This window comes from Erpetoichthys calabaricus, chromosome 8, assembly GCF_900747795.2.
Source record: "Erpetoichthys calabaricus chromosome 8, fErpCal1.3, whole genome shotgun sequence".
Lineage (NCBI taxonomy): Eukaryota > Metazoa > Chordata > Cladistia > Polypteriformes > Polypteridae > Erpetoichthys > Erpetoichthys calabaricus.
Genome location: NC_041401.2, coordinates 14,902,398 through 14,923,284, shown reverse-complemented (window position 1 = coordinate 14,923,284; position 20,887 = coordinate 14,902,398). Strand labels below are relative to the sequence as shown.

The 20,887-nt window shown below is 39.4% G+C and overlaps 1 protein-coding gene across 2 annotated transcripts in view; it reads right to left on the bottom strand.

Annotated features, from left to right (window-relative positions):
• Positions 1–5,562: 5,562 nt before the first annotated feature.
• Positions 5,563–20,887, bottom strand: part of chn1 (chimerin 1) — a 206,083-nt gene continuing 190,758 nt past the window's right edge. For both annotated transcript variants that reach the window (XM_028806257.2, XM_028806256.2), the window contains 3 exons: positions 16,142–16,279; positions 12,307–12,412; positions 5,563–6,456 (listed from right to left, as the gene is read on the bottom strand). In XM_028806257.2, the coding sequence (XP_028662090.1) occupies positions 6,285–6,456; positions 12,307–12,412; positions 16,142–16,279 (416 nt within the window). In that variant the 3' untranslated portion in view covers positions 5,563–6,284. The remainder of the gene's footprint in view (positions 6,457–12,306; positions 12,413–16,141; positions 16,280–20,887) is intronic.

The following is a 20,887-nucleotide window of genomic DNA, read 5'->3' as shown; positions in this document are numbered from 1 at the left end:
TTGCAAATTTATTAAAAATTAAAAAACTGAAATGTGTCACTCACAGAAGTATTCAGGCTTTTTACCGAGGTACTACAAATTGTGTTCAGGTGTATCCTGTTTGTTTTAATGCCCATTGAGATGTGTTGAGAACTTGACTGGAGTCCACCGGTGGCAAATTGAATTGATTGGACATCATTTAGAAAGGCACACATATTCAGTGTGAATTGTTGACCGTATAAACACAGGTACATCAGTACAAAAAACAAGCCATGAAGTCCAAGGAACTCTGTAGACCTCTGCAATCAAACTAGGGTGAGGCAAAGATCAAGGCAAGGGGCTAAAACCATTTCTAAAGATTTGAATGTTCCTGGGAGCACTGACCTCAATAAATTTGAAATGGAAGATCTTTTAAACTACCAGGACTCTTTCTAGAATTGACATATCAGCCAAATTGAGCAACCATGCAAGAAGGGCCTTAGTCAAGGAGGTGACCAAGAATCTAATGGTCATTCCAACAAATCTTCAGATATCATCTGCTGAAATGTGAGAACCTGTCAGAAGGATGACCATTCTCAGCAGCACTCCATCAATCAGAGTGGGTAGATGGAAGCCACACTTGAGTGAAATGTATGTCACAGCATTTAAAACACTCTAAAAGCGTGAGGTAAAATCCTGCAGTCTGATGAAACAAAAATTTTGGGCAGAACTCTAAGCACTGCCCAGTGAAAATGGGCCCTGCTCATCACCTGCCTAATGCCATCCCTACAGTGAAGCATGGTGGTATCATACTTTGTGGGTGCAGGGACAGGGAGACTGGTCAGAATTGAGTGAAGGATGAATGCAGCCAAATACGGAGAGGTCCATGAAGTACACCTGCTCCAGACTTTATGTTATCTCAGTCAGACTGGGGCGATGGTTCACCTTTCAGCATGATAATGACGTGAAGCATACAGCCAAGAGAATGCTGGAGTGGCATGAGGACAAGTCTGGGACTGTCTTTGAGAGGCCCAGCCAAAGCCCAAACTTAAACCCTGTGGAACGTCTGTGGAGAGACCTGAAGATGGCAGTTTACCGACACATACCATCCAATCTATCAAAGCTTGAGAGGATCTGCCAGGAAGGAAAGGAATAAACTGCAAAAATCCAGGTTTGCCAAGCTATGAGAGACTTGCCCTAAAAGACTTCCAGCTGGAATTGCTACGTAAAGGGGATTCTATAAAGTACAGAAATTAAGGCTCTAAACACTTCTATGAATGAGAGATTTCTGCATGGAATTTTAAACAAATCTGCAAACCTTTCTGAAAGCATGTTTCCATGGGTCTGAAGATTCATTTATCCGTTTCAAATGAAATCTAAATACTGTACAATAAAGTGTGCAGAAAGTGAAGGGGTCAGAATACTTTCTGAATCCCCTGTATACAGTATATAGTAGTTTTTGATAGTTAACAGTTTTAAAAGAAATGTCTGACTCATATTCTTTCTTTCCTTTTCTATTGATTTAAAATTCGAAAAGGTTATTCTAATTTTATACAGTAATAAAAAAAAAGAAAACCAACCCTGAACTAACTCACAAGAATTGAAGTCATAAGAGCTGCTACGTAATCAAGGATATTCCCTCAGCTGTGAAGTAACCATTTTGCGTTTTTGACTAAAGTGAGACGCACTTACCTAGAAATCAGAGGTCTGTCCCAACAGCAGTCTCTAGCACTCAGCCTCAGTTTTCTCCTTTGAAGAAGGATAAACGTCATTCTAATCAGGGCACTGCTTTGGAATTGTGCATAAAAAGAATACTGCAGATACTAATAGAATTAATCACTATATACAAGGCAAGAACAACCATATAGTTACTGTAAATTAAACAAAAGCTAATAACATTGCAAATATAATGGGGGAAGTTAAAGAACAAAGTATTAAGGGGATCACTACTACAAATTAAGCATTAATTGTTATACTTTACAGGATTAATCAAACCTAAGCTTACACCAGGGGTGAAAGTGTGCTTTCCAAGTGTAAATAGCTTTTTCATACTTGTTAAGAGGCATTATTTCAGCTAATTCATAAGAAACATTCCCTTTTTTTTCTTATGTTTCAGACAGCAAATGAAACATATCTCTTCCATTAAGAATCAAAGATACTGGATGGATCTCCAGAGACATCAACTGTACTTGATAATGAGGATGAGGTGAAGGGAATCAACAGCTTTTGGTTCACTTCTTGATTCAAAATTCAGTAGGGCTTGGTGTTGTGTAAAATTCTCAGGTTGAACAACTGTCCTCTTAAACATCCCTGACCGACAATGTTATTGTGAGTAGCGTCAACATTATTTTTCCGCAATTCTTGTAATTTTCAATCTGACCAATAAGTTTTTCAAAATTGCCATAAACTGTACCAAGGTTACATAATATAGAAACACAAAGATGGGCAAATGTGTGGCTAAAAAGAAATGAACCCTTCTATTTGGCAATACTTTGGTTCACCATTCTCATTTGCTTTGAAGCCAAACAATTTAACCAGTTGTCGGAGGCGTAAGCAGGAAGGTGGTTGTTATGAGATATTCACAAATAACAAACTCTTGTAGTCATCTGTACATACACCATCCCACAGATACCTCAAGTTCTGCCAATGCTATCATGAAGATAAAATGCTCATCTCGCTGGTCATTAATTATTGGTGCTTCTGGATTAAGAAAAAAGCACAACATAGAAGAAGGCTAGTGCGAGAATACCACATGCATAAATGATGTTTGTGTGACACTTTCTCTCCAATGTGTCATTTTAAAGCATTTTTTTTTTTTGGCTACTCCATAGACATCAACTCCTCCAAAATGGTCAGTGATAGCCTTGAGTTAAATTAAGTGTCATCTCTTTCGATTGTAACAATCCACATCAAATTCTTTTTGGGAAAGCAGCATCATAATGTGAGCCATTGGCAGCACTGCTTTCCTTGTGGATTGATGCCCCTATGGAACTGACCAAAGAGCGCATGTTTTCCCAAACATTCTGCCTCACTAATGCGTTGCTTAATTCTAAAATGACTGGATAAGCACTGGTGGCAAGATACATTAGCGCTGGCTATAACACACTTTTTAATAGGTAATTATTTACAAAATCTCATACCATTTCTTCTCAGCAGCCTGGAAGGCTGCAATCTTTCACAGATACAGGAACATTTCAGGTGACACACCCAGAAACTGGGCAGCAGTAGCAGTTATTGAATGATCAGTCTGGACTCTCTTCACCTATTCAGACTGACCAGAAGGACCCTTGAAGCTTTGACGAAAGTTTCATTAAATCATTATAGTCTATTAGCTTTGAACCAGGACAAATCCTGAATACGATTTTATTTCACATAAGTTATGGTGCCTTGATGTGCTGTTTTTAGTATGTTAAGCTACGAATCGTACTTTATGAACTGTTTTAAGATACATTTCCACATTACTGTGCATTCTTGTTGGCTGTGATCAAAGGTTGACAAACCGTGTCAAGGCAGTGTACTGATTGTGTTTTATGATTTTCTTGGGTTTATCATGTCTAAATAATATTGTTTAAATTGGTTCATCCTTATGTATTTACCTACCTCATATATTCAGGAACATCTTGCATACACATTCATTGTAAAGCTACTATTTCTAACCTACAGCGTGACTTTACGCATTATTTTGTAACAACATTTACTAATATTTTTACTAGGGCTGGTCAAGTTAATGCTTTATTATCGCGTTAACACCAACAATTATTTTATGATGGGTTAACATAGTTTTTGTTATTATTATTTTGAAAGCCTCAGTCTCACTAGCGATCGATAGGGATCAGTGATCTTCTTGTTACAGTGCTTTTCGATACGCTTTTGCTAGAAGGAAAGTGAGCTTTGTTGATTTGACTTCGATTTCCTCGCGAGTGAGTAGCAAACAGCTTCTAAAATGGCATGTGGCGAGATACCAAAGTGGATGCTCAAAGCAAAATAATCCGTGGATGACTTTTTTCGTACTATCATTGAATCAGACTCGGATTTGTCAGACTCACACTTTGATGCAAGTGATCTGGAGATGGAGATCGAAAACGAAAGTGAGGTACTGGCATCAGCTGATCGTGGTGCTGAATGCACTCAGGTAGCTGATGCCCCTATGACAATGTTCACTTGGGAGGACAGACACGATGACAGGAGGTACAAACCATACTGTGTCTCAATGCAACTGCCACCCCCGTGCGCCAGTTTCACAAAGACAGCCAGCCCACCGTGCATTCCTGCTGGCCGTCGAGCCACCGCCGCTGCTGCAAACTACAAACAGGCGCCGACAGCAAGAACAACAGGCAGAAACAGACGTTTTATGTTGATTTATGTGTGAAGCCATTGCTTTGTGTGCTTTTCAGAAAACTGAGTTTTTTGGAAAAAAATATTAGCCCTCAGAGTTGCTACTGAACGTAAACTGTTTATGCTGCTCATTGATACAAGGAAATGTTTCTGCTGGTATCTGTTCAGATAAAAAAGAAAACAGATTTAGAAATGTTAACTTGCTGTTGCTCGGAAGGTGCCTGTTATAATGTTGTGATCGTGGCTCTGGACTCTGAGGGGAACTTGTTTTTCTAGAACAAACTAGATAAAACGTTAATGCCCTGGCAATGGCAAATAGCTTTGGGTTTATATTTGATTTGATTACATTAATGTTTAAGTTGAGATTTACAAGAAATATTTTAACTGCTACTATGTAAAGGGAATACTGTTGTTCAAAAATACCTTATTTGTTTAAAGTGTTTGCAAACCAAATACACGCAATACACTACTTCTGAGATTATTATTGAATGTTTGCGAATGAATCATTTGAATTATCGCAATTAAAAATTTTAATCGCTGCCCAGCACTAATTTTTATATACATAAATAATTCTTTCATATGCATCAGGTGGCAAACCATCATCTTCTTTATTATTTTGTTTAACTTACTTATTCATGATGTTTAACAGTTGCCCAAGTATATAATCATGCATGGATATTAAGTCAACTTGTAAAGGGAATTAGTTTAAAAATGACAGTGATTAAAATGGTTATTCTAGGGCTTATGTAGCATTTAATGAATTGATTTTTGAGGGGAAAAATGTGCAGATTGAGTAAAGCACCTTGTAGCGACAGTCAGGATGGAGGGGGGGGGGGGGTCAGGTCTGTGCCTGTCTACTACCTCTGACCCGCTCATAACTAACCATGCAAAGGTGGGTAATGTAACATAGGTGGGGTCTGACATCTCGAGCCTGTCCATGTCCGTCACTACTCCTCTGATGTCCGCCTCAGCCCTATCCTGTAACAGAGGGTAGTTGGCTAAAGACGCACTTCAAGATTCTAGTGTAAATGCAATTCATGCACAGCCTGTTTCTCTACAATCAGGATACGACTGCCGGGTGTAAATAGGGTATTTACGATGTATTCAATCACAGCGTTCAAATCATGGGCAAAGGAACATCCACTGGAAATGCAAATAGTAAATAGTTGATTGATGACGATATTGACTAATCAGCACAAGCATAACATACAATATGACACAAACTTAAAAACAGTTCAAATTCAATTTAAAAAAAAAAATAAAGCTTAATCGAGTCCTGAAACATGATTTAATAAATTAATACTGGTATATGCATGCGCAATCAAAACAGAACCATGTACAAAGAAACAGAACCTAAGCAATCTGAAAATGTTGCAGTTTTTAAATGTGACCACCCTTGAAAGCTGACTAATTTAAATGTACATTCATAGTGTACAGGTTATTTTGTTTCTGGCACAAACAAAGTGACCGGGCATCATGAATACAAACAAAATTCATTAAAGGAAAATTAAACTTCCTTTAAAAATTAAATACTGTGTCTTGTTAACATCTAGATTTAGCATTTCACATGATGTGCCCCCTTCATATGTGGGGCAACAACCAACAGGACAAGAGAAAACAAAGTCACAATGTCTTAAACTTCACAGAATTAAAAACATGCTGAATAACTCCTAAAAGCTATTCACAAATGTAATGCCACCAAATTGAAGTGAATTGTTTAAAACAACCCCCGACAAAAATGGGGAGCCCGTCATGCAATCAAGTTAATTAGTATGACTGCACCTTTAACCCATTTATGGGGCAGAAGTAAGCAAATGTTTTCTTTCTTTTAATAGAAGTAACATCAGAGTGTGAAAACACAATAATAAAAAGTATCCTTCACTTGAATCTGTGCACAAAAAGAAATAACAAATCTGTAACATTTTCCCTTTGAAGCCGAGAAAATGAGGCAAAAATCTTCATTTGCAGTCTTATTGTAGGTTCTGTCCTTTTTAAAATAAAATGTCTTCATTTTTTATCAGGGATTCCACCACCTGTCTCTGATAGCGGATGTCATTCAAAGCAGCCATAGCATCCAGATCAGGGGCACGCATCAGTGTGGGGCCAAACACGATCCCCAGGTTCTCTGCATTCATCAGATTGTCCTTTTCATTCAGAGTAACCCTACAAAGAAAAATGCAACAGCTGGTTTTTTGATCCGCTAAACAAATAAGGGAAACAGTGAACAAATATTTAGCGTACAACACAATCTACAGTATTGTATGTAGTGTCATTAATTCTAAGCAGTATTGTATCTATAAAAGAAATATTTTAGGAAAATCTTAGTGGCGACCAGGCCAGTTACAAAAATATTGTAATTGCAAGACCTGAACTTTATTGTCAACAGCCCAACTATCAAATCATTGGATCACAATCCCTATTGCTGCTGTGTTATCCATTTAAAGCACAGGTGTCAAACTCCAGGCCTGGAGGGCCGCAGTGGCTGCAGGTTTTCATTCTAACCTTTTTCATAATAAGTGACCAGTTTTCACTGCTAATTAACTTCTTTTCTTTAGCCCTGTTTTAAGGATTCAGTCCCCTGAATCGATTCTTTTCTTCATTAAATGACAGCCAAACAGAGATTAGACATGAAACGATCCAACAGATTATCAATTAAACTGGGGATTCAAACTCCAACCTATTTCACTCCAACCAGTTTCTTAATGAGATGCTGATTCTTGTTGTTAATTGAACCCGTCTTTTAATTCCATGACTTGTTGCTGCTCTCATTCTGCCACAGCAGACATTTCCAAAACTGTTGATCGTCTGTTTTACTAAGACATTCACCCTTCTTTATTTTCAGCTATTGTGTGATGGGCACAGGTTAGCTGGTCATGTGGCTGCTTGTTTTGTGTCTCATTATTGTTTGGCTGCTAATTAAGGACAAAGAAACAAGGGGTCCGAGTCACGTCAATTAAAACAAGGGCAAAAGAAGTTAATTAGCAGCAGAAACTGATCACTAATTAAGGAGATGGTTAGAATGAAAACCTGCACCCACTGCGGCCCTCCAGGACTGGAGTTCGAAACCCCTGATTTAAAGTATGCTTTTCCCTAGTTATTAACTAATATAGCTAATAACTCACTATACTTGTATTAAAAAAATAGCTCTCAACCTTAAGTTAGGTTTGAAATTGTTGCTTGGGATTAAATATTCATTGTCTCGTTAATGATATTCCTTATTGAGTAACATTTTTAAATGACAGGGGTAAATGATAGTTCATCCATTCATTTATTTTCCACCACTTATCTGAGACCAGGTCGCAGGGGTAACAGTCTTAGCAATGAAGCCCAAATGTCCCGTTCCCCAGCCACACTTGCAAACTCATACTGTGGGATCCCAAGATGTTCCTGGGGCATCTGGAAGATATCCTCCCAACTGATCCTGCTCATAAAACCTAAACAGGGAGGTGTCTGGAACGGATCTGCTTCAGACTCCCAAACAACCTCATTTGGCTCCTTCTCAATGTGGAGGGTCAGTGGCTCTACTCCAAGCTTCTCATCCTCTCTCTAAGGGAGAGCCCAGCCACCAAGCATAGAAAGCTCATTTTGGCTGCTTGTACCCACAATCTCATCCTTTCTGTCATTACTCAAAGGCTCATGACCGTAGGAGAGAGTATGGACGTAGATTGCCTGGTAAAATCGAGAGCATCGCCTTTTGGCTCAGCTCTTTCTTCACCACTACAGATTGGTACAGTGACTGCATAACTGTGCTCGCTGCCCCTACCCATCTATCTTTCCACACACTCGTGAACAAGACCCTGAGGCACTTAAACTGCTCCACTTGAGGCAGTAATTCACCTCCCACTAGGAGAAGACAGTCCACATTATTTCTACTAAGGACCATGGCCTCAGATTTTGGGGTGCTGATTCTCAGCCCTGCCACTTCACACTCGATTGCAAACTGTCCCAATGTGTGCTGGTGTTCACAGCCTGATGAAGCCAACAGGAACAAGTCATCTGCAAAAAGCAATGACGCAATTCTAATGCCACCGAACTTGACACCCTGCCCTCCCCGACTGCACCTTGGTATCCTGTCCAAGAAAACGGGCAGAGTTTCAAACCCACTGGGAATGATGGTTCAGCAGACCTTATACAGAATGAAGAGTTTTCATGTTGTCACTGCAATTTAAATACCAATTTGCAGGTTAATAGTCAAGCCAAATTGTCCTGATATGCCTGTCCATTAAGTGCCTCCAAAGTTCACCACCAAAACAATTTAGGTGAGGCCTCCAAAATTCAGCCAAGATGCAGGCAAGGATCTTCATTGGTCTGCCCAGTAGAGGCTCACTTATTTTAGCCAGGCCCCAGATATTAACTGCTGACTTCAGCTGGAGGAGATGGAGATTGGGACAATAAAGCGAGAGCCCCACAAGGAGAAGCGTCACTGTAAACATCCACCTTTATCAAAAAAGGGCAATAAAGAATCTTTATGAATAAAGAGATTTATTACAAAGAACAAAAGCTGAAAAGAGGCAATTGAGGCAAAAAGTTGCCTAAAAAATGACTGCACTGTAACCAAGTCCCAATTTATTAAATAAAAGTCAAAATCCTTAAACAGGGCCCAAAAATGAAAGAAGAAAAAAAAATCCAAAGAAACAATAATCACTTTAGTGCATATAATATATATGAGGGACTGCAATTCCCATAAACCTTTTATAGGACTGGGGCTAATCCCTCAACAGAAACTGACAGGTGGACCCACCCATAAATTACAAGAGATGTGGAAAAACATACTCCCATACATAGAAACTTAACATTAATGAAAACTGATAAAAAGATACACAGTTATTCAAATAATAAATAAACAATGATAATAACCAAAGGACCAAAAATAAATAAAAAGGACACAAAGAACTTTGAAGTAAGCACTGGCAGGTACATACCAAGTGCAATGTCAATTCAGTGTGCACAAAAGCTTCTGACTTGTAACCGCTAAGTTCAAAGCTCATACATTTCACTGGCTACAGATTACTTACCTACAGTACAATACCTTGGCTGATCTATTGATTAAGTGTAATTAACTTTAATCTTCTACTTTTAAGTGACAAAACTCCAAGTTCTAACTCTCCATTGTGCCGGTGCTTGCTTTAGATGCCATGAAAAGATCTGTGAAGTGCCATTTATCTTGCTTTTCCAAAGCTTGTCAGCAAATCTACATTCATTTTTAGGAAATGTTGGGAACTCTTTGATGTTATGATTCTGTCCATGAGGCTGAAGTCTTTTCCTTCATGAATTTTTGTTGTGCATTTTCTGTATTTAATACTTTTAAATTTAGCTGTGTTGCACCTTCTTGTTGCAGTTTATGAAGTCTTATGGTAACACTTTAGTTTAGGTACTGCAAAAATGTCTCTATTACTCATGTTCTGCTATGCAGCAAGGCCTTAGCAAAGGCTCCTTTTGGTCTTATTAACATTTCCAAATCATTAGTAAAGTGGTCATCTTTATATAGTGTAGCATATTGACATGCTGGTAAAATTATTTGTGAATATAAAGGATTCACAGGTGTTAGGGCCAGTGCATTATTGTGGCTGCCAAGCGTACTCAGCATTCATTTGACACGTCTTCTGAGCATGTCCTCAGAAATTAACGAGACACATGCATGAGTTGCAGTATCAGCAAAAAATCGGGTGGGGGGGGGGGGCACAGTTTGTTCTAGTTGGAACGTGACGTCTTTGTTTACTAAAACATGTACACAGGATCAATGTGCGTGCCTTGATGTTTGATGAATAGTCCGATATGGTGAAGCAAATCATCAAACTTAAATGCTGGCATACAAATATATTCGTGGTGCTTTTCTTCATCTGTTTCTCACACAGGCAATACAAGCATCGTATATTCCCCATTGTAATGATGCAATACATTTTAAAGGTTTCATATACCATCTTCTGTGCTGTTTTTTTGTACCTTCGCAACAGCATCAGATTGTACAGAAGCCTAACTGAGCCACAGACAAATAAAAATTAGAGACACAGTGAATAAAAAAGGGTCTATATTTCATGATTAAAATGTAAATTTCAACTTTAATCACGCAGTTTACTTTGTTATTAAAATATAATGTTGTCAACGTCATCTTAAACCGACCGAGTTGTTAATCACTACGTGTTTCTGGGGCTTCCTCCTGCATTGACAGCACCGGCAGGCAGCGATTGCCACATAGAACACATTACATTTATGATATTCCAGCTCTCTGCACATTTAGAATCCTTAGATTTATACTTGATATCACTTTCATGATGAAATGTGTTAAAACATATATGGTACAATTTACAAATAAATTGTTTATTTCATTTAAATAATTAACACTGTTAATAATTATACAAGTGGGCCTAGCATGGCGGCAGAGCAGTAGTGCAGCTTCCTCGCAGGGAGTCACGTCCCTGGTGTTCCATGCCTGGAGTTGGCATGTTTTTCTGGTGGGTTTCCACAGTGGGCTCCGGTTTCCTTCCAAGGACATGCAGGTTTGGGGATTTGGATTGATGCTAGTGTATGTGTGCTTGTATTCACTTTGCAATCAGCTGATGCACCATCCAGGGATTGTTTCTGCCTCATGCCCGATGCTTGCTGAAATGGGTTTGTCCCAGGATTGATGGATGTAATCATTATACATCCATCCTTTTGAGAGATATTATGGCAAGGTACCCTGGGAATATAATGGATGTTACGGGCAATTCACAACACAGTGAAGCTGAACGTTGTTTTCGCACTGTGACGAAATCTTGCACTGCCACCTGGTGGAATCCTCCAGATTTATATAAAGTATGTACACAAGTATAGACAGTACACTGATCGGGTAGCAGTAGCGTCCGCAGGTGCACACATCACATGAAGTATGAACTGGCCCTAACACTCAAATATGCAATATCAAGAGAAATATGTCTCAGTTAATTCACCTTAGAACTTTCTAAAGTGAAGTTATTTTATTAGGCTATATTGCAGAGACGAATAATGGATGTTTTGCAAGTGTCAAAGACCAAAAAAGTGTTTGCTATTATCTTGTTACATAATAGTTAATGAGTTATAGATGCATTTTTGCAGTACCTAAAATAAAGTGTTACCAGTCCTATTCATAGCTGATCATTATATACCTTTAGTTTTACATTTTAAATAGAACAAGAACATTTGTAATCTCAATTGACCAATCCAATATACTGTATACTATTAATTTATTTTAATAATAATTTTGGTAATTGTTCAATGTAGTTCTAACAGTTGGTTACAACCTTATTTTGTTGTGAACTGCACATTGTGCAGTAGGTGCTTGACCAGATTTTTGAGAAAGACAGTCTGAGTGATCCTGAATTTGACCACTAGTTCTGAACACGGACAAATATATATCCTGGGTAATAATGTTTCAGATATATTTTCTAAATGCCGTCTATTAAGCTTGACTCTTTAGCTTGACATTACATGGAATTTGGACTTTTAACCATGATGATGTAAAACAGATCTATTATGTATTGACCCATTTATTCTCTTATTTCAACATACTACAATTCAGAGTCAAGGGGCACCAGGACTTATCATGGTTCCAAAATGTTCAAGGCTATAGCACTGTTAAAGTATTATTAAATATGGAAACAAACTCAAGATTGTCTGAGCCATCATTATTAAAATATTAGGGGAACATGTTCCTTGACCTTTATGTAATTAGTTTTGTTTTTTGTTTAGCAGTCATCAGTCATACAATTTAAGTAACACTTATGTACAAATTTTCATGATTAATATTGCATGCATTTAAATTAACATATTATTTTAAGCTTGACATTTAAAATAAGGTGCTAAAACAATAACTCTGTAATTGTGAGCACTAATTATACTCTACATGTAAAGTTTAAAGCCATTGAGAAAAACCACCTGATTATACAAAGCCAAGCTTGACTAACCTAAATCTCTGTGAAGAATGCTGGTTCCGAATGAAATTCCTAAACATTCAATGCATTTTTAATAAAGAAAATGTCTGCTGCTGTTCTTTACCTTTTCAAGTGTGCCATGAGATACCTCAGTGTTTCACAGTGTGCAGGTGGCAAAAGCTTCAGGGCTTCATGGAGCGCTTCCAGCTGCTCATCAGGGTCTGTCATCTCTGGAAAGCAGTTAACAATAATATGCTCAGATAAGCATTCATGCTGAAGTGGTAAATGCACAATGCGCCCTCTGGCAACAAGAAATAGGCCACATGCAATATGCAATGTGACTGAAACACTGCCATTTTGTGCTTCGGAAGCTGATGCTTCACACACAAAATGTTGCTATATATTTAAAGAAAAACAAACAAGGTTAAAAACTGTATATGTAAGCTTTATAGCAAAATAGTAAATCCATCTTATTATACAAAACCAGTGAATGATGTATGGAATTATTTCTTTAAAATTATATTTGAGAATAGCAAACGCTATTAGAAATCTTATCACATAATTTGAACAGGAAAGTGTTATTTTTTATATTTTTAAAAAAAATGGGGAAAACTGCACAATCATGCTAATCCTTTGTTTTAGTGACCGCTAAAGTCAACATTACATATATTTATTTTCAAAACTCCTTAATCCAATTTGGGTCATGGAATGCCAGGGCCTATGCTGGCATCACTGGATGCATGGCAGGATACAACCCTGGACAAAGCACTAGTTCACTGGGCACACACTCACACAGGGCCGATTGATAACTGCCAATAAACCTAGCCTGCGTATGTTTGAGATGTCAGTTAGGAAAACTGGGGGAAAATCCATGCTGACATGTAAAGAACCTGTGCCTCTCATAAAGTGAACTTTACATCACTGAAAACACATACTGTAAATCAGAGATAGTGTATTTAAGAAACAATAGTCTCAAATTCACAAATAACACTGCTTAAAAAGCACATTTCTAGGATAGACTTTTTTTTTTAAACCTGGCCTTATGTAATGGTGTTTTATGTGCAGGGCCATGTAAATTGACAAGTCTGTATTTTACTTTCAGATCTGTCTGCAATTTAAGAACGCAGCCATAGGGGACGCACAAACCAGTGTGTTTCTTCGTGCCGGTCCCAAGCCCGGATAAATGGGGAGGGTTACGTCAGGAAGGGCATCCGGTGTAAAATTTTGCCAAATCAATACGTGGACAACAAATCAAATTTCCATACCGGATCGGTCGAGCCCCGGGATAACAACGACTGCCACCAATACTGTTAGCCAACAGGGTGCTGGCAGAAATTGGGCTACTGTTGGCTGAAGAAGGAGAAGAAGAGTGGGGAGACATGTCCGGAGGCAGGAGGAGAGGAGGAAGGTGAAGAGAGTGGAACTGAGGGTAGAAACTTTGAATGACGGCAGTATGACCGGTAAGAGGAGAGAGTTGGCAGATATGATGGAGAGAAGGAAGGTTGATATATTGTGCATGCAAGAGACTAAATGGAAGGGGAGTAAGGCCAGGTGGATCAGAGGTGGATTCAAATTGTTCTATCATGGTGTGGATAGGAGGAGAAATGGGTTAGGAGTTATTCTGAATTCTGAAGGAACAGTATGTCAAGAGTATTCTGGAGATGAAAACAGTGTCAGACAGAGTAATGACTATGAAGCTGGAAATTGTAGGTGTGATGATGAATGTTGTTAGTGCAGATGCACCGCAAGTTGGGTGTGCAATGGATGAGAAAGAAGATTTTTGGAATGAGTTGGATGAAGTGATGAACAGTGTACCCAAGGGACAGAAAGTAGTGATTGGAGAGGATTTCAATGGACATGTTGGTGAAGGGAACAGAGGAGACGAAGAGGTGATGGGTAGGTATGGTGTCAAGAAGAGGAGTGAAGAAGGTCAGAGGATAGTGGATTTTGCTAAAAGGATGGACATGGCTGTGGTGAATACGTATTTTAAGAAGAGGGAGGAACATAGGGTTACGTACAAGAGTGGAGGAAGATGCACACAGGTAGATTACATCCTATTCAGAAGAGTCACTCTGAAGGAGACTGAAGACTGCAAAGTGGTGGCAGCATAGGATGATGGCCTGTAGGATGATGTTGGAGATCATGAAGAGGAACAGAGTGAGGGCAGGGCCAAGGATCAAATGGTGGAAGTTGAAAAAGGAAGACTGCAAGGTTGAGTTTAGGGAGAAGGTGAGACAGGCACTGGGTGGTAATGAAGAGTTACCAGACAGTTGGGAAACTTACTTCTGATGTAGTAAGGGTGACAGCAAGAAGGGTGCTTGGTGTGACATCTGGACAGAGTGAGGAGGAAAAGCAAACCTGATGGTGGAATGAGGAAATACAGGAGAGTATATAGAGGAAGAGGATGGCAAAGAAGAAGTGGGATAGTCAGAGAGATGCAGAAAGTAGACAAGAGTACAAGGAGATAAGGCACAAGGTGAAGAGAGAGGTGGTGAAGGCTAAAGAAAAGGCGTATGATGAGTTGTATGAGAGGTTGGACAATAAGAAGGGCTAGACAGAGGGGCCGAGCTAGGAAAGATGTGAAGCAGGTTAGGGTGATAAAGGATAAAGATGGAAACATACTCACAAGCGAGGAGAGTGTGTTGAGCAGATGGAAAGAGTATTTTGAGAGGCTGATGAATGAAGAGAACAAGAGAGAGAAGAGGTTGGATGATGTGGAGATAGTGAATCAGGATGTGCAATGGATTAGCAAGGAGGAAGTAAGGACAGCTACGAAGAGGATGAAGAATGGAAAAGCTGTTGGTCCAGATGACATACCTGTGGAAGCATGGAGGTGTTTAGGAGAGATGGCAGTGGAGTTTTTAACTAGATTGTTTAATGGAATCTCGGAATGTGGGAGGACACCTGAAGTTTGGAGAAGAAGTGTACTGGTACCGATATTTAAGAATAAAGGGGATGTGCAGGACTGCAGTAACTACAGGGGGATAAAATTGATGAGCCACAGCATGAAGTTATGTGAAAGAGTAGTGGAAGCTAGGTTAAGAAGTGAGATGATGATTAGTGAGCAGCAGTATGGTTTCATGCCAAGAAAGAGCACCACAGATGCGATGTTTGCTCTGAGGGTGTTGATGGAGAAAGTTTAAAGAAGGCCACAAGGAGTTGCATTGCATCTTTGTGGACATGGAGAAAGCATAAGACAGGGTGCCTCGAGAGGAGTTGTGGTATTGTATGAGGAAGTCGGGAGTGGCAGAGAAGTACGTAAGAGTTGTACAGGATATGTACAAGGGAAGTGTGACCGTGGTGAGGTCTGCAGTAGTTAATTACAGTTAATTACTTGGGATCAACAGTACAGAGTAATGGGGATTGTGGAAGAGAGGGGAAAAAGAGTGCAGGGAGGGTGGAGAAGAGTGTCAGGAGTGATTTGTGACAGACATATCAGCAAGAGTGAAAGGGAAGGTCTACAGGATGGTAGTGAGACCAGCTATGTTATATGGGTTAGAGATGGTGGCACTGACCAGAAAGCAGGAGACAGAGCTGGAGGTAGCAGAGTTAAAGATGCTAAGATTTGCATTGGGTGTGACGAGGATGGACAGGATTAGAAATGAGTACATTGGAGGGTCAGCTCAAGTTGGAGGGTTGGGAGACAAAGTCAGAAAGGCGAGATTGCGTTGGTTTGGACATGTGCAGAGGAGAGATGCTGAGTATATTGGGAAAAGGATGCTAAGGATAAAGCTGCCAGGGAAGAGGAAAAGAGAAAGGCCTAAGAAGAGGTTTAAGGATGTGGTGAGAGAGGACATGCAGGTGACGGGAGTAACAGAACAAGATGAAGAGGACAGAAAGGTATGGAAGAAGATGATCCGCTGTGGCGAACCCTAACAGGAGCAGCCAAAAGAAGAAGATGATCTGTCTTCAATTTAAGCTGGGATTAACATCTTTAACTCATGTTGTTCTTGACTTACTTGCAGCTTCGATAAACCTTGGATAGGCATCATAAGTGATCACTGGAATGGGCAAATCCCTAAAGTACAATTTAAGTGCACCAGTGATGATATTGATATCTTCATAAACATTTACAGATATATCTGCCTTTTCACCATCTGTAATAAAGAAAAACAAGACCAGAAAGTAAAACATGAAACTCAGTCAACATGTCATATGGGAGAGAATAAGTCAGCATTGTCACAGATCAGTACTAATTTAAATACCATATCAAGATCTGCTTCTGCTACATAGGAAGATGACATGTATATCTAAGATGATGTTTGCTAACAATGATGCATGCTAACTAAAAATTATTGGTGTTTCTTTCGCCTTCAGATATTGAAGGGGTTTAGGAGGAAGTGAACTGGACTTACTTAGCTTTACTTCTAAAAGTTAAAAAAAAAAAAAAAAAAAAAGTAACCTGATCGATTAATTAAGCTATATTTTAAAATAGTTAAAACAACAAAATAAAAAAGTGACAAAAAACTAGTTTGTTAAACAATGAATATCTTTACATGTCATTTATTTACAGTCTGTGATAAAACCAAACCTAAGCAGATAAAAGTAATTTAGGATTTAAAAATGACAACTGACACAATATACTGCTCAGCACAACATTAACACACATAAGAAATAATCAGAAACATACTTTCCTGTATGTTACATCTAAGAGCAAACACCTCTCGACCAATTTAGTCCTTTAACAATATGAACCATAATAACTAAGGGAACATGGGCAGAACCTAAACGTCTAGCAGTTTTATGAAGACCACCATAACAGTGATATTTTGAGTCAATTAGCCCAGTACCATAAGTTGTATGAAAGCAAGAAATCGGCAGTTAAAAAATACCCCAATTTAAACAGCAAGAAATTAAAATTCTTTCTGTGGCTACCATATAGCAAGAACAGATGGGAGGGAGATTTTAGAAACAAACTACCTGTGGGCATATATGGTACCAAATGAATGCTTTATAATTATCCATCCATCCATCCATTTTCCAACCCGCTGAATCCGAACACAGGGTCACGGGGGTCTGCTGGAGCCAATCCCAGCCAACACAGGGCACAAGGCAGGAAACAATCCTGGGCAGGGTGCCAACCCACCGCAGGACACACACAAACACACCCACACACCAAGCACACACTAGGGCCAATTTAGAATCGCCAATCCACCTAACCTGCATGTCTTTGGACTGTGGGAGGAAACCCACACAGACACGGGGAGAACATGCAAACTCCACACAGGGAGGACCCGGGAAGCGAATCCGGGTCCCCAGGTCTCCCAACTGCAAGGCAGCAGCGTTACCCACTGCGCCACCATGCCGCCGCTTTATAATTACTAGTTAGGAATTTATTTTTTATAGAGTCAATGCTTGTGGACTCCACTTGATATGTTTCATGAACGACTTCATTCAGTACTTGAACTGACTAAACAGTCATAAGCAACACATTTGCAATAGGACACAGTATGCATGTTTTGGAGAGTGACAAACGCAGATTGCTCTGACAATTGTCCTTAAGGAATAGATCAAGTGATGTAATTTTACAGCTTGACAATGTTGTAAAAGGCATCTTTTAAGGCAAGTTTAAAATGTTCTGATTTTTGGGTATGTACAAATTAAAAGAAAGAAGCAGATTGACATAATTTACATGACATAGTTTAATTTATGGGTATAGACTACATAATGTACATGCTGAATAACAGATCACAACAAAATAAATAATTCATTTTGCAGCACTCCTTTGGACAGACTGCAGAAAAATTGCGCTAGCATCTTCTCCTGCCATTTGTCAAATAAGAGTGTTGTATCAGCATCATCTGTGAGACTAGGTAGTTCACTCCAGCCTTTCACTACCCTGTAATCATTTACTTGAAGAAATTAATTCTGGATTTGGTTCTTAACGTCTAATATAAGAGACTCTAGTAACAGTAAGCAGACTTTTTAGGGACATCTGGCCTGAATCAGCTAATTATTTTAAAAAAGAGTAAGGTGAGAACCCAAGAACAAAACAGTTGCCAAGTTAATATGACTGTTTACAAAAGGGAGGATGGGACATTGAAGGTTTTGATTAAGGAGCAATGAGTTGAGTGAGTTTGGTGGCCCAGCAATATTCTGTAAGGATAGTCACATAAAGGAAAAAGTTCAGTGTTACTGAAGACTCTTGTTCCAGTTACCACTACCAGAAAAGATATGTTAAGCAGTTTTCATTTTATCTCCTATAATCTTAATGAGCCACAGTTCACAGCACAAAGATTAATAAAAGAACTTAAAACTATTCATGAATTCCTGGAAATTGATTAATTTAAGTAAAGAAAACAAAATGGTACAGCTACAATTATTTATGCGGTTTTGGTGACCAGAACTAGACTGATAATTTTAATTACATAGTTTATGCTAAGGGCGGCACGGTGGCGCAGTGGGTAGCGCTGCTGCCTCGCAGTTAGGAGACCTGGGTTCACTGAGTGGAGTTTGCATGTTCTCCCCGGGTCTGCGTGGGTTTCCTCTGGGTGCTCTGGTTTCCTCCCACAGTCCAAAGACATGCAGGTTAGGTGCATTGGCAATCCTAAATTGTCCCCAGTGTGTGCTTGGTGTGCGTGTGCGCGCCATGAGGTGGGCTGGCACCCTGCCCGGGGTTTGTTTCCTGCCTTGCGCCCTGTGTTGGCTGGGACAGGCTTCCCCCGTGACCCTGTAGTTAGGATATAGCAGGTTGGATAATGGATGGATAGTTTGTGCTAAAAGATACAAAAACTACAGCTAGAAAAAAATCAACATTGCATAGAGCATCTTACAGAGTCCTGATTTTGAAACTAACTCAGATTTCACTAGCTCTAGCGCTAAAGAACGTACAGGGAAAGCAAACAAAAGCATAAAAAGTTCAACCAACAGTTCTTCAGATCTTTTGTGATGTGATGCGATAATTATTATTGACTGAGTTAAGGTTAAAGCAGATGAGACTAGACAACCAAAATAATATAGAATTAAGTCCTTACCACTGTTTCACTGTGTGAAACGAAGCAAATAAATTCAATTAAATAAGATTCCAAATGAAGAAATGCAGGAAATAACTAATACAAGTGCAAGTGTGCTTTATGGTGCTGTTCAGTGTAAAACCTGCTACTACTACAGGACTATTAGTATCTACTATAAACCTGCATTAGGCTTAACACATTTCTGTCAGACAGCATTGTTACCACACAAACCATTTGAACTTTGCAAGTTCTACTTATGTTTGTGTGGGTATTTATTATGGAGTGGGCCATCATTTGGAGACAGCAGGCACTACAATAAAAGCAAACTACAATCTGCCTTGTTTATAGGATGTTCAGATGGACTACAATGAACTGTGTTTCAACTTTGGAGCTTAGCACCATATGGCCTTGTGGATGACACTGTGATAACTATGCTGACTGTTGTTGTTTTTTTTAATCCAATGCATTTTGTTTGTTTTATGATATCTAAGTGGATAACTTACATTATAATTTTATTAGGTTAGAATGACTGGTAAATGTACAGTACAACTTAAATGTCAGATGGGAGTGTATTTACTCAAGGAAACTGGTTTTTGTAAAGATAAAACACCCTTCACAAGACAATGTGTTTTATACATACTTTTATAGTCAAGGCTTCTGGGACAAGATGTTCATAAGCTGAGTAATTAGCCATTTATCTGTGCCGAACATCATGTGGTACCAAAAACCCACGTGGTGTTTTCAGTATGAGAATCAGTCTGCCTAGCGGCACGGTGGCGCAGTGGGTAGTGCTGCTGCCTTGCAGTTGGGAGATCTGGGGACCTGGGTTCGCTTCCCTGGTCCTCCCTGCGTGGAGTTTGCATGTTCTCCCCGTGTCTGCGTGGGTTTCCTCCAGGTGCTCCGGTTTCCTCCCACAGTCCAAAAACATGCAGGTTAGGTGGACTGGCGATTCTAAATTGGCCCTAGTGTGTGCTTGGTGTGTGGGTGTGTTTGTGTGTGTGTCCTGCGGTGGGTTGGCACCCTGCCCGGGATTGGTTCCTGCCTTGTGCCCTGTGTTGGCTCCAGCAGACCCCCGTGATCCTGTGTTCGGATTCAGCGGGTTGGAAAATGGATGGATGGATGGATGGATCAGTCTGCCTATGCATAAAAAGAAGATTCTCCATTCCAGCAGAAGAAAAAAAAAAAGAAACACTACCCATCTATATGTGAAAGACACTGTCCATGAAATCAGGCAGACTGCTGAATTGAACAGCTGCCCAAGATAAAGCTCCTCCTCTAACACAGATGTTTCGTTTGATGCCTCTCTTCATTTCTAATAGTCACAATGAAAGTACTGTATTGTTCAATTTTTTGATTTTAGAGGAAGCGTGTATTTTTTTTTTTATTAGGGCTTTAAATCCACACTTCATAATATTCTATTATTTTCTATTGTTTATTAATTTTAATAAACACTAATTTCAATACGCTGTCTGCATATTTTCAGTAATACAGGACACCTAGTATGAGAAGACTGCCACTTTCTTTCTCAATGAGTTAGCAGGCTAAGCCAGCAGAGAGTAACATGGTTAGGACTAATGCATTGTTGGTTGGAAAGTGGCATTAACCAAGCTGTATCAGCCTGGTTGTGTCTAGGTTATTCTTGGGCACCCCATGATAATAAGGTATTCTTTCCAGATCATAAAGACATAAATGCTAGATTGACTGGCAGTTCTCGAACTGTCTCATGTGAATGAGGTAGTGTGTGTCAGAGGG